At 40.3% G+C, this 14865-nt stretch overlaps 1 protein-coding gene across 14 annotated transcripts in view; it reads left to right on the forward strand.

Moving 5' to 3' along the window:
• Positions 1-14865, forward strand: part of TTC3 (tetratricopeptide repeat domain 3) — a 120782-nt gene that overhangs the window by 63319 nt on the left and 42598 nt on the right. For all 14 annotated transcript variants that reach the window (XM_081300639.1, XM_081300642.1, XM_081300637.1 and 11 more), the window contains 4 exons: positions 2472-2723; positions 10347-10393; positions 11393-11449; positions 12534-12607. In XM_081300639.1, the coding sequence (XP_081156765.1) occupies positions 2472-2723; positions 10347-10393; positions 11393-11449; positions 12534-12607 (430 nt within the window). The remainder of the gene's footprint in view (positions 1-2471; positions 2724-10346; positions 10394-11392; positions 11450-12533; positions 12608-14865) is intronic.

Genomic DNA, 14865 nt, shown 5'->3' on the forward strand with positions numbered 1-14865 from the left:
AATGTGGAATACACGTGTGTGGTGAAAAATACTACCATCCACACATAATTTTTAGGTTATTCTATAGAAGGGAACGGTATGTTTTTTAAAAAGATCTAAACAAAATAAAAATCAGTCAGTAGGGAAATCTAGACTTGTATTATACTAAACATTTGTGAGTACTAGACACTACCCTGTGTAACCAACACACCCTGGAACCTAGGAGCTATTGAGTACCTTCTGGGATTGTGCAGCTCAATAGCCTTGTTGAGAAAGATTAAGATTCTGTGAAGAAAAATTAGGACAAGCAGATGGGACTCATTGTTTAGGAGCACCTCAGGCAAATGTATGTTGAAGGATGAGAAGAAATGTACCCTGGGGTTCAAGTAGGTGGTTTTGGATCACAAGGGAAGGATGTGGAAGACATCCCCTACCTCCCATTCAGGCTTCTTGCCCAGGGCCATGCAGGACTGCAGAATGAGCCCTCAGGTATGGTAGCTGTCTAACACGAGTAGGGATGCTTTGGGTACCTCCCAAGATGCTATATATTATGGCAATATGTACTGTAGACAGTATACAACTGGGCTAGCATGATTGTTGATTCAGCTGGCAGCTATTGATAAAAGTCTACGGGAGGCCACAGGAAAGAGAGCAGTGCTCTCAGACCCAAGAATAGCACCTGCCCCGCTTCTACCAGCTACCCCCACCTTTTTGAGTTTTTACAGAAATGCAGTTAGTAGAATTTAAGGGTTTCAAAGAAGATTCTGGTCAATTTCTGTTGGTAGAGAGAAAGTCAGATGGCAGCAAGCTTGGCATAATTAGCTGAATATTCCTGCTCTGAGCATAGGTCTTACTAAGTTTCTGGTCTCAGAAAATCACTCTTAAGTGATAAGATTGCCGATAATGTCCAATAGAAAAGTAAATTCATAAGTTCTCACTTAACACTTTAATCTTCCATAGAGGATAGAGTCACAACTGGAGAAGTGGGCCTTATAGGTTAGACTACATTGGAAGAATGCCAGTCAGTGTTTATTCAGGTAAATGCAGTCTTGCAGCTGACTGGCAGAAAAATATGACTATGTCTTGTGATATAACCCATGTATATTCTGAGGAGTAAAGGTATCACTTTAATAAGTTTGTATATATACTAAAGTATAAAATTAGCTCAAGGTTGTTAATTAGTAAAGATGTTACTATAGCCCTGATGTAAACTCACATACATTTAATTAAAGCAAGCAATTTCCAATTCCAGGAGTCACATCGTGAATATTTGACACAAGAGAGGCCAGTTTATATGTTCAGCAAAAGATGGAGGGAGAAAGATATAGCGGAGCACAAGTAGGAGAACATTAGTTTTAGTAGTAATATGGTTGACCTACACCCCCTTCCTGGAGCACATGCTTGCACATGAGACTGGATAGGGAAGGTGAATGTATTTCTTAACTGGAGGTTTCTTTGGACATTTTGTTCTATGAATATTTTATGTGGCCACCCATTCTGGTGTTTTATGCTAATTTCTCATGCAGCATGTCCTTTGTAAGCTGTTTCATCTGCAAGAAATAGCAGTGAGCAATCCAGGGTAATTTTGACTTTAGTAATCACTGCTCCATTTACTGATTTGAGAACTTCAGGCCCATGCATGGTTGACAGTGCTGTATTTAGAGGTATGATGAGGAATTTGTATGAATTTCCTCTTTGCTTTTTGGTGGCTGTGTTAGGAAGGAACGAAGATTCACCATCCTTTCAGTGAGAATTTATGAGGTTGCAGCCACCCTATTTTCTGATGTGGAGAACAGGGAGTAAAAACAGGAATAATGGGCTGGGGTTGTGGCTCAAGGGGTAGAGCATTTTCCTTGCATGTTTGAGGCCCTGGATTCAATCCTCACCACCATGTAAAAAAAATAAAATAAAGTTATGTGTACATCTACAACTAAAAATATTAAAAAAAAAAAAAAAAAAAAGAAAACAGGAATAGTGACCACCTTGATTTTTGTATCATGATGAGGAACCATGATATTTTGGAAGATAAGGAGCAGTTCTTGGAGGTATTGGAGGAAGAATTAAAGGCAGTTAGGCAAAATTTTGCATGTTATTGATGTTTGGTTGCTATGGAATATACATAAAAAGATATTATAAAATCTTACTAGTTTATCAGTTAGAATGAAAAGTTATTATACATTAGTCAAAAACATAGTATTTTTCTTAAGCAATTTAATGTCATTTTGTCATCTCCTAAGTGCAAAAAAGATATTTGTAACGATAGAAGTCTTTGGCTTACCATACTGAAAATTATTGCATTTTAGTATATTACTGTTCTGTGTATTTCTACAAATGCATAATAACTCAAACAAGTCTGTTTTCAAGTATTGGAACATTTTCACTGAAAATATAAGCAAACTATAATGGAACCACTTTCAAAGATGTGAAACTCCACGTAATTTTACAGTAAAAATTTTTTCCCAGTTGTGATTTGTATTTTGTTTTCATTGTAGGCTTAGATGCCACGGGACCTTTTTTTTCTCGATATGGAGCATCTCTTAAGGAGCTTGATTTTAGCATCATGACGTTCCTCTGGAGTGAGAAATATGGCCATAAACTAGCCTCTATAGAAGGAAAGCAACTTGATTACTTCTGTGAACCAGCGTCATTAAAAGAAGCACGTTGTTTAATATGGCTGTTGGAAGAACACAGAGACAAGTTCCCAGCATTGCATAGTGCTTTAGATGAATTCTTTGATATAATGGGTATGTGGACCAAGCTTGGATTTATATTGTATTTAATCCTAAAGAAAATATCTGCAAAGGAGCTGCTCATTTAAATACTTAATGTGAAAATTATTATAGTACAATCAGTTCACTTGGAAAAGATGATTGATGAGAGAGCATGAAAGTGCTGAGGGCTTCGGAGGAAAAACCCAGCACTGGGTTCTCCCTGTTAGAGGAAAGCTGTGGAGCAGGGATAGAATCTTGAGATGGCCTATGAAAGCCTGTAAAAGTGGAAGTAGAATTGGACAGGTGGAAGGAAGTTGGGCCTTAGAGAGGTGGCTTAGAGGGGAGCTGAGAAGCCTGTTTGGATAACTGCATGGAGTCCAGTTTGACACAGTAGACTAATTAGCAGTTAATTTCTTAGGCTTCTCTTGGATTTTAGTTTCCTTATCCTTAAAAAAAATGAAATGATTTGGAGCCAGTGATCTCTGATCCTGTTTTACTTCAAAATTCTAATATCCTTAGATTCTAACTTAATTTTTAATTTTTTTATCTTTCATTCTGTGTGTGTACCCTAATAGTCTTCTCTCCTTTTTTCCTTATCAGTCTCCTCTGTATGTTGTTAGAAGTTAGATTCAAATTTCATGCCATTTGATTTAAAAATCTGACCTTGTATAACAGTGTCACACATTATAAAGTTCAAATGCAGTATAAAAAAATGAAAAGCTTGCTTTTGTTTTGGTTCTTAGCAAAATGAACATTTGCATATAGATGGCTTTGTCTTTCCAGGATACTGTTTTCTAATGGGAGGTGACGTGCTACTTGATAGCCTGAATTTAGTGCCATCAGTTATTGCTGTTGGTAATAAATTTTATCCTGAAACTAAGCCTACAAAACCCAGTGTATGTTGAGTCACACAACAGGACCACTACAAAAGACAGTTTTCTCTTAGTGACCACTCTTCCCAATTCTTATGTTCTATACCTAAAATACTCAGAACATCTGGCTGCCAGTTTCACTGCTGTCATCCATGGAGTCAGAAGCTACCAATCAAATTTATGGTGATCTCAACAGATTTTCAACTCCAGTAGTTCTGTCTCCCACCCTCACCCCAGACATTTTGAGTATTATGTCTTATTATTTAAAAGAAGGATAGTATTAACTTTTCAAAATCCACTGATCTATATCAGAGTATTCAATAATTCCACCAATGACATGATTATTGGGACTCAAGTTTCACCTCTGAAATCTGGATGCATGTTTTCCTAGACAATTTCTGTGTAGTCAGCTAAAGGCCCTTGCAAAGCAACATGACTAAACCCACTTACCACATCTCAAAGACCTGTTTTTCCTAAACTTTTATTAGTGACTGGAAGGAAAGCTAAGAACAGGGAGATGGGAGAGTGAGAAATGAAAGAAGGCGACAAGGCAGAGATACACACAGAAGAGTGTTTGGTGGAGCCGAAAGATAAAGGCCATCTCTCCATAGACAAGAGATAGGCAACACAGGCTTGGGGTTCAAGACTTTTCTGGGGGAGGCTCAGGGATTAGAGCCAGGTGGTTCCTGATGTGGGCAGTTAAGGGTGGGGTTCATAAGGGCAGGGAAACAATTCGGGGCAGTGAAGCTTTGGGTTGGTATGAGGGAGTGGTGAGCCTTTCCCAGAAAGGCCTTTGGGCAGGAAAATGGCAGCTGTCACTCAGGATGGCTACCCAGATGCTAAGCAAGGACCTTACATTCTCCCACACACACTTTTTTGTTATTGGGCCCCTTAAGGGACAGGGTTGTAGATAAATCTTTTATAGCTTCTTCCTGATGGGAAGGGGCAGCTTCTGGACTTACTAGGGGCATGTCGGGGGCATGTTAGGGGCATGGAGTGTCATTGAAGCAATGGTGATGGTCTTGAGATGCCCGGTGATGCTAAGTCCAGATGGCCCAATTTTGGTGAGGGGTTGGAAGTCCTGTAACAGAAGCTGGTTCACGCTTTAGTTAGAGATCCTTTGAATCTGGTCTTGAATAAATCTAATGATGTGGGAGACAAGCATTAACAGAAGGCCTACGACAGGGAGAGAGGTCAGGAAAGGAAGTGCCCACTGGAGAAGGGGGCTTAGCTGCCATCCTTCCAATGGCAGAGGGAAGCTTTGAGGCCTGAAGGAGATTGGAGGTAAAGGGGGCATTAGTAATTGAAGTTCCCTTGGTGGTAAGGAATCCTTGCTCCTTCCAAGTAGCAGAGTGGGAGAGAAGTATGTGGAAAGCGTATTTAGAGTCAGTGTAGACGTTGAGGAAGGCTCCCTTTGCCAAAGCAAAGGCTCTGATGAGGGCACCAAGTTCAGTCTTCCACAGTGGAGGTTAGAGAGACTGTAGCAGACCCTGCCTGATAGACTCCCTCCTGAAGGAAGGCGGAGCCATCTGTGAACCATGTGCATGTTGCCTGGAGCAAGGGGCCTCCTGTATGTGGGAGGAGTGTGGAAGGAGCTCCTCCAGAGTTTCAGTGCATGAATGGGTGAGAGGAGGAGAGGTGGAAGAGTCCTGAGGATGGGGAGGAGAGTAGCAGGGTTTAAAGGTGAGCAGGTGTGGAAAGTAAAACTGGGATCTTCCACCAGGGAAACCTGTAGAGATAAAAGGTGACAAGGGGGTAAGGAATGTAAGCCCTCATAGGTGAGGAGTTCCTTTAGGGAGCTAGGATGGTGAGTGGGGCCCCAAAGGTGAGTTTCTTTGACTTGTTAATGAATAGAGAGTCTGTGGCCAATATTGGTAGGCAAGGGTAAAGTTAAATTGACAGGTTTTTTTTTCCCCCCTTTGGCCTCCTATCAAGTCTCCTGAGTCTGTCCTTTGTCAGTGATAGTTTTAGTGTGGTCTTGCCCAGGGAGATTGCTGCCTAGGGTTTTACAATGTAGGAGAGTTCTGGGTCTAGAAGTAGTGTCTAGAAGTAGTGTCTCTGGAGGAATCCAGAGCTTTAGTGGCAAGTAGAAGCTGGGCAGGAGAGCAAAAGGAGCAAAGGGAAGGCTTAGAATGGAGAAAGGAGAAAGCCTACACATAAGGGATTTTCTTCCATTTTCCTGAAGATTGGAAGGTTGAATTGGTTGATGGGCCTTTAGATCAGGAGCCAAACAGAGTGTGCCTAAGTGGGTGAGGAGGCAGCTGAGAGGTGAGTCAGATGGGATTTGAGGGTTCCCATGGTGAGTTGGCGTCTGAGACTGAGAGGATAGAGTTACCCACCACTTCCTAGTCCCGGGCTTTAGCTGTAGAGAGTCTTGGTTGTCTGGCCCAGGCTTTCTTGAGCTCTGCTGAGGAGCTAAGAACCAGAGTGAACTTGCCTAGGGGAAGGGATGGGTGAGAACCTTGGTGCTGGGCCAAGATATAAGTTCTAGGGAGGAGACTTGTCACTGCTGTCTGTAGGGAGTAGGAGGGGAAGGGCTAAGTCATCCAAATGAGGCTGGAGTGTGGATGAAGAAGAACGCTAGGTGAATGGAAGAAGGTGTGTGGTAATTATCCTGGGCCCTCAGTCCAGGATCCCGAATCCCCGGAGGGGAGAGCAAAAGCTCATGGGAGAATGTGATCAAGGCTGCTCTGCAAAAAATTTTGCGATGGATGTAAATGGGTTCATGTTATGAGGCAAAAGGATTTGAAACATCCCGGACATTAGGGTTCACCTTGGACGGGGGTAATGGGAAGGCACTGACAGAATAGGGAAAGGTCCCGAAGGTAAGGGTGTGGATCAGGGAAGCGACCAGCGAGTTTGGATGGAAGCATATTTGAGGGGAGAAGGAAAGCATAGTTCCCAACTTTGTAAAGATGTCTCTTCCCATAAGGGGAACAGGGTACTGTGGAATGACCAAAAGGAGTGGGCAAAAACTAGAGAGCCAAAGGCACAAACAGGTCTAGATGTTTGCAAGGGCTGGTAAGGTTTGCCTTCTGCCCTGACAATAGAGGTCACAGAACGAGTGGTAGGCCCCCAGAACTCCTTGAGGACTGAATGTGTAGCCAGGTGTCTAGGAGGAAGGATACAGGCCTGTGGAGTTACCCTGGGTTCCTGTGGAGTGATGATAGTGGTCGGGTGATGGGAACCTGGGCCTCGTCAGTCCTCTGCAGCCAGTCCTAAGAGTTGGAAAGGGGAACCAGAGGGCCGGAGGCCTCTGTGGGTTGGGGACAGTCAGGGCCCAGTGTCCCTTCTGATGGCATTTAGGACAAGGGCCTGGAGGCTTCCAAGGCTTAAGACAAGTATGAGCCCAGTGACCTGTCTGACCACATTTAAAACAGGTCCAGGTGGTCCCGAGGGACACTTCCACAGGCCAGTGGAATCAAGGACAGATGCTGAGGCCGGCCGGATGGCTTGAGAGAGCATCTGATATTTCTGCTTCCTGTCCTTCTCATCTCTCCTGCTACACACCTTAAAGGCTACTCCCAAAACCTGAGCTTAAGGAGTTAGGGGCCCCCTCTCGAGGCTCCTTAGTTTGGCCTTAATATCAGGAAACTCTGGGAGGAAAGTAGGTCCTTAGTAGTGGTCTCCCATCTGGAGTCTCAGGGTCTGGATTAGTATATTGCAATAAAGCCTTGGTCAGGGGTCTAAAAATGCTGAAGGTTTTCATTCTTATCTTGGAAGATTTCCTGGAGCCTTTCATAATTGATAGCCCTATGGGCTGACTTTCTAAGTCAGTGCCAATCGGATGGCAGGGGAGGTCTGATGTACCTCATCAGCATAATTTCTCGCTGGCTCCCAAACTCACCTGTGTTCCTCGGGCAGGAGGGTGTTAGACAAGGTCATATGGGCATATATGTGGTGGTGTGGTGGGACTTGAAGTATAGGATCTAAGCCACTTTTCTGTCTGTGAAAGATCTGACAAAGAAAGGCACATTGGACCCGGATTACACCATGTACCCCAGTCACCTTGTGTAGAGGATACAGAGATGCAGGTTGGGCAGTGGCAGCCTGAGTGTATGGCAGGAGGAGAGAAGGGCAGAGGGGTGTGGGGACAGTTGCTGCAGAGGCTTCATTAGAAAGAGAATTGTTGTATGGCAGGGGCTCATCCGCTGGGTCAAAGGAGAAAGAGACCTGGGGAGGGTCTTCTGTCCCTTTGGAAGCAGGCGAAGGGTAGGTGAGAGCTAAGAGGACTTGTGTGGGAGAGCAGGAGTTGCAGAGAGAGGGCTTAGAACGTAGGGAGGAGAAGACCTGAACGTATGATATCTCTTTCTATTTTCCCGATTGCTCGCAATAGTTAAAAAGATCTCTGATGATATTGGGATCTAGAGTGCCATTAAGCAGCCATTTAGAGTAGTTATCCAAAGGATATTGAGGCCAGATTTGCACAAGTGGGTAAGTTTTGAGGGGTTTAGGTCCACGGTGAGAGAGAGAGGCCCAAGGTTAGCCAGGAGGCAGCCTAGGGGACTATGAAAGGGAATGGATGAGGAGCCACCCATGGTGAAATGGAGGAGGTGAGTTTGGAGGTGGGGCATACCCAAGTCTGTAGTGTCACCTAGTCAAAAGGGGATCGTCACCAATGCTGACGTTGGGGAAGAAGCCCACAGAGGCACTTGGGCACCCAGCTGGGATTGCATAGTAGGAGCAGAAGCCTGTAGAGATTAACCCACAGCTGAGAGGTCGTCTCACCAGGAACAACTCCCAATCATCCTCGGTGTTTTTTTCCTCAAAACCCAGGACCCAAAGAAATGACTACCTATAGACTTGGTCCACAGTAGGGATCATAGCTGTGAAAGCTGTGGCTGAGGGTGCCCCCAACCACCCAGTAACCCTGGGAGTGCTAGATGATCAGTGGTCACTTTCCGGGACCTGTAGGTCGTTTAGGTTGACCGGAGACATGGGGCTTTCCTGAAATGTCTGATGGTGTGCAGAGAGGGCGTTTGGCAGAATAGAGGGCCTGGTCCAATGATGGAATCCAGTTTGGGGCCCAAGGATGCTCAGTGACCCTCAAAGAGGGGAGCAGGCACTCTGGGGAACCTGATCCCGGGTTTCGACACCAATGAAAGGAAAGTGAGGAACCGGCAGATGGGAGAGCAATAAATGAAAGATGGAGACCAGACAGAGATATATATGTGAGTTTGTTTGTCAGAGCTGATAAATAAAGGCCATCTCTCCATAGAAGGAGAGAGGCAACACAGGCTTGGATTTCAAGACTTTTCTGGAAGAGGCTCAGGGATTAGAGCCAGGTGGGTCCTAATGTGGACAGTTATGGGTGGGGTTGGTACACCCTTGGGCGGGAAAGAATGTGGGGTGGTGAAGGGTTGGGTTGGTATGAGGAAGCCGGAAAATGGTGACTGTCCCTTAGGATGGCCGCCCAGATGTCTGGGGAAGTGACCATTGATTGTCCACTATAAGCAAGGACCTTACAGTGATCATTGTCGTAAATCTAATTTTTAAGCAAAAAACCTTAAAATTAGCCTTTATTCTTTTCCCTATTACTAGTTCTGTTCCCTATTACTAGTATTAACTAGTTTGTCACCAGGTCCAAATAAGCTTTATCTTTAATTTGTCCTTTCCTGTGCATCTCATTTTCCTAAGCCAAGACAAGACCTTAATTCTCTTTCCATGATTAGACTATTACAGAAGTCTCCAAACTGGCTTTCATGCCTGTAATTTTCCTCTTACTCCTACTGGTGACTCCTGTAGAATATCTGTTACTGAAAGCTTTCTGCAAAGGAAATATTAGTTCTGCTTGCAGATTACATTCACCATCTCTCTGCACTTTCTCTAGCTGCCCTCTGAGCTTACACCTACTGCTGCTATATCCAGACCTGTCTTGTGCTTTCATGCCTCTTGCCATTACTTATGCAGCTCTAGCCACAGCTTTCCCTTTGCCTGTTTATTCCAAGTCTAACTTAAATTTCTTCTCTTCCCCAAAGCCCTCTCTAACTCCCCTTGGGCCTCTTGACTGAAGACTATTATTTCATCAGTTTTTTTGACATCTTATTTGTCATACCTGTAACATTATGTTTAGTTAGTCATTTTGCCCTTGGATTTGTTTTGTTTGCAGTGCCAGGGATTGAACCCCAAACCCTGCATATGTCAGGCAGTTCCTCAATCACTGAGCTACACCTACAACCCCTTTTTTAAAATTTTTGAGATAGGGTCTCACTAAGTTGCCCTAGCCTTTAACTTGTGATTCTTCTGCCTCAGCCTTCCTAATAACTAGGATTGTAAGAGTGAGCCACCTGCCCCACTACATTACTACCCTTGGTTTTTTTTTTTTTTTTTTTTTTTTTTTTTTAAGTGATGCTATTTGGATACACACACACAGAGAATTGAACCCAGGGGCATTTTACCAATGCGCTACATCCCCAGTTCTTTTTCTTTTTTATTTATTTATTTATTTATTTATTTATTTATTTATTTATTTTTAAAGAGAGAGTGAGAGAGGAGAGAGAGAATTTTAATATTTATTTTTTAGTTCTCGGCGGACACAACATCTTTGTTGGTATGTGGTGCTGAGGATCGAACCCGGGCCGCACGCATGCCAGGCAAGCGCGCTACCGCTTGAGCCACATCCCCAGCCCATACCCTTGGTTTTTAAACTAAACATTTATCAGAGCCAAATAAGGAATAGAATGTAGTCTGTGATAGTGGTCTTGAGGTAGTTTTAAGACTTCAGTATATTATATGGTAATGTAAATATTTAGTTTCCTCATAGAACTTTCTGTTTCTTCTACAGACAGTCGCTGTACTGTATTAAGGAAACAAGATAGTGGTGAAGCTCCGGTAAGCTACTTGACCACTTTAAATCATATGTTCTAATTTGCATTAGCCAAAGGAGAAGAGGAATAACGAGGCCAGTATTTGCTTACATCACAGGTAGCATTTCAGAACCAAACTGAGAAGATTTCTGAATATGTATGCCATTTCATTAGAAAGTTATTTCCACTCATCCTCTTAGGAATGGGGCATTCCTCAGCAAACTCTGAGGCTTAAGTTAAATACTTTCCATAAAGTTTTACAACTAATAACATTAGAAGGAGAAAAGGAAAATTTCTTTAGTTGAGAAAAAAATTGTGGTATTTTTGTGCTGAAGGAAAATAAAGGGACTTTGTTTCACTTAGCTCCAACATGAGTTTAACTTAAGAGTAATTCAAGAGTTGTTTTCCTTGACAACTTGTGGTTGTCTTTTATTCTTTCTGGCAGGCCAGAAATTCTTCATTTGAGGAACATGATTAAATAATGAAAAGGATAGCATGTGGCAGTTTTCAAAGAGAAAGATACTTGTTTATCAGTTTTCAGGATCAAATATATGGAATTCTGTCTTACTCTGCTCTATCAGATTTTGCCCTGCTAAGTATGGAAGTACAGCTAACATACCCATATAGAGAAATTAATACTGCTCCTTTCAGTCTTTGTGCCCCATTATCTGGCTGGGTGTGGAACATCTGTTTGCTTAGTAAAAGGGATATCATTAAATGCTATTATAGCACATAATCAGAATTACTTAAAAGTTTAGTTAATTATTTAGAATAACATAAGCCCTGTTGAAAATGAGATTAAAATGTTAGGACAATTTAATTTTAATCATAACATTTGGCATTATTAAGCCTTTTCTTCTTTTTTATTATAAGACATAGCACTTGGGCTGATACACAACATTTTATATACATATAACTGATGATTAGTCTGTGAAACTTAATGTGGTTTGTTTATGTTGACCTACATAATGCTGTTATTTGAGTGTTCATTGTTTTGTTTTGTCCCCCCCCCCCCATTTTTCAGTTTAGTTCTACCAAGGTTAAAAACAAAGGCAAGAAAAAGAAGCCAAAAGACACAAAGGTATGGAATATTTTCTGAATTAATTTCTGCCCAGACTCTCAAAAATGGATATATAAGTTAGAAATAAGCAATTCTTGCAGTATTTTGAAACATTTTGTAGAGAAAGACTTTCTAGGGTTTAGTCTATTTTGGCAGTCTTCTACATTTTGAGGAAATTTAAGGTTCATGTTGCACATAAATAACTCTTGAAAGAAACTCTTAATCTTTATAGTTATTTGTATTTTCTAGATATTTCTGAGTAAAAATATAATGTAGTACTCTATTATGGATAGCCATAGGGTAGAGTTCCTGTCTTGGTTCTACCAATTATTTTCTATGACCTTGAGCAAGTTATTTGACTTTCCTGTGCCTGTTATAATAACCTTTGCTTATTGGGTAGTAAATCTTTAATAATTATTTATTATTATTTCTGTGCTGAATTTTAGGGAGAGATAAGAATATATAAGATATTGGTTTCTATATCTCATATAAGAGCAGATAAGCTATTGGTTTCTAGTATTCAAAAGCTCTTGTTGGAATTATTTATTTAAATATTTATTATCTAAAATATTCAAATAAGAATGATGAATTCTAGTCATCATATCAGTCTTAGAATTGATGGGAACTTTTCCTTTTCACCTAAGGCTCTATTCTCATTATTTCAGCATCATAGTGCATTCCTCTTGGTTTCAGCATGTCTTGGGGGCAAAAGAGGAACAGGGGTAGAGAGAATGAGCAAGTGTTAGAGGAGGATGCAGGCAGCCTGGAATTCCAGTATAAGCTTCCTTGTACCTTTGACCATGTGTCTTTAACTAATATGGAAATTTAAGTGACATTTAAAGTTTTTTGGAGCACTGGAAACTATCCCAAATGTTAATTTGAATTTATTTCTGGTCATTGAAACTTATGTTACTATGTGTTCCTATTTATAAGAAAATTTGGATAGGTTTTACATATTATTTTAAATATTATTTAAATATTGTTTTAAATATTAAAAATAGGTTTTAAATATTATATAAATGTTTATAAATTTTGATGATAATGTTTTTCTTTCATAGACTTTTAAATTAGATGTCATTGTCATTTTTTTTTTCTTTTAAACCAGCCAATGTTAGTTGGGTCTGGAACAACTACAGTAACACCAAATAATGAGACTATCAGTTCAGGTGAAGATTATAAGTAAGTATGATTGTTAAAATTTTTGCCTCATTATAACTCACATGTTTTTCACTTGATAAGGCATGTTAATTTAATGTACTCTAAACTTGTGTTTTATTTCCCTTTCATTTTTAAAGATTTACATATTGACAACCTGATATATCTCCATTGAATTAATAGCATGGCTTGTCATTAAGAATTCATTATGAGTTAAAGTCTCAGGAATGGTGATTTATTCAGTAAGCATATATTGAGGATGCACTGTGTTCAGGGCACTATGGGAAATCCCTAGAAAAATGTCTAGAAAATGTCCTTTAAAGTATTCAGTAAAGAGAATGTCCTATTGATAATTAACTAATGCTAGTATAATAGGAGAAAGAAGCTATTTTGGAAGCTATATATGATGTTATGGTTTAACTTTATATGATTTTTCATGTCTCTGATTGTTGAAACTATGTTTTAAAGAAACTGATAATACCAAACAAAGAAGCTCACATTTCTTAGGGAGTTTAAGAACAGTTAAAATTTGGGCTGGGGTTGTGGTTCAGTAGTAGAGTACTTGCCTCAAATTTGTGAGGCACAGGGTTCAATCCTTAGCACCACATAAAAATAAATAAAGGTATTGTGTCTATCTACAACTAAAAAAAAATATTAAAAAAAAGAAGAAGAAGAAGAACAGGGGCTGGGGATATAGCTCAGTTGGTAGAGTGCTTGCCTTGCATGCACAAGGCCCTGGGTTCGATCCCTAGCACCAAAAAAAAAAAAAAAAAAAAAAAAAAAAAAAAAAAAAGAACAGTTAAAATTTGCATTCATTGGGGCTGGGGATGTGGCTCAAGCAGTAACGCGCTTGTCTGGCATGCAATGGGGCGCTTGGTTCGATCCTCAGCACCACATAAAAAATAAAATAAAGATTTTGTGTCCACTGAAAACTAAAAAATAAATATTAAAAAATTCTCTCTCTCTCTCTCTCTCTCTCTTAAAAAAAATTGCACTCATTTTCATGAATTCTCTAAGTAGAGGAATTAAGATCCAGTCTTTGTCCATTTGGGCTGCCAGAACAATATACCATAAACTGAGGGTCTTACAGACAACAGAAATTTACTTTTCACAATTTGGCTTTTCTCAGTTCTTTAGGCTAAGAAGTTCAGGATCAAAGAGCTGACATATCTGTTGTCTCATGAGGGTCTGGTTCATAGATGGTACCTTCTCAGTTTTTTCTCACATGATACATGGACAAGTGTTTTAGTCAGCATTTTTGCTACTGTGACCAAAAGATCTAACAAGAACAATTTTAAAGGAGGAAAAGTTTATTTGGGGGTCATGGTTTCAGAGGTCTCAGTCCATTGACATCAGCTTCATTGTTCTGTACCAGAGGCAGCACATCATGGCGGAAGGAGGTGGTAGAGGAAAGCAGTAAGGCTCTCAGACCCCAATCATTTTACCTCAAAACTTTCTTGCATTGTCTCACATGTGAGATTTTGTGGGACACATCATATCTAAACCATAAAAATAAGGCAGCTTTCTAAAGATACTTTTGTAAAGGTACAAATCCCATTCATCATGTCTTTGCCTTCATGACCTATGAGTTTTTGGGGAACGCAGACATACAGATCATAATATAACAGTCTTCATTGAAATGAACAAATATGTATGAGGCACTACTCTAAGGCATTTACATATATAAATTAATTTAATCCATTCCTCCACTCTAGGATATAAGTACTGATATTGTGTCCATAATATAAATAAAGAAACTCAGGCAGTTGTAGTTGAATGACTTGCTCCAGGCACAAGGCTTATATATAAATAGCAGAGCCAGGATTTAAACCATACTGTCTGGTTTAGGTCCCACACTCAATCTACTGTATCTTTTGAAAGTACTAAAATCTCATATTCTTTTTTTTTTAAATATTTATTTTTAATTATAGGTGGATACATTGTCTTTATTTTTTACTTTATGTGGTGCTGAGGATTGAACCCAGTGCCTCACGCATGCTAGGCGAGCACTCTACCCCTGAGCCACAACCCCAGCCCTCATATTCTTTTTTTAAAAAAATATTTTTATTAGTACTTTTTACCAGTCTCAATATCACTTAAATTAATAGCAATTATAAGATATCCATTTGTCTCTCAACCCTTTAACAAGTTACAATTAATACAACATTGATTTTTTTTTTTTTTTAACTGGAGCTATGGGAAAATGTGCTTGGTTTAGGGCTAAATTAAAAGTGCTTACTTAGAATGTCAGATATAATGTTTCTTGACTATAATTATGAAGG

The sequence above is a fragment of the Spermophilus citellus genome (assembly GCF_964194105.1).
Source record: "Spermophilus citellus genome assembly, chromosome: 7".
NCBI classification, from domain to species: domain Eukaryota; kingdom Metazoa; phylum Chordata; class Mammalia; order Rodentia; family Sciuridae; genus Spermophilus; species Spermophilus citellus.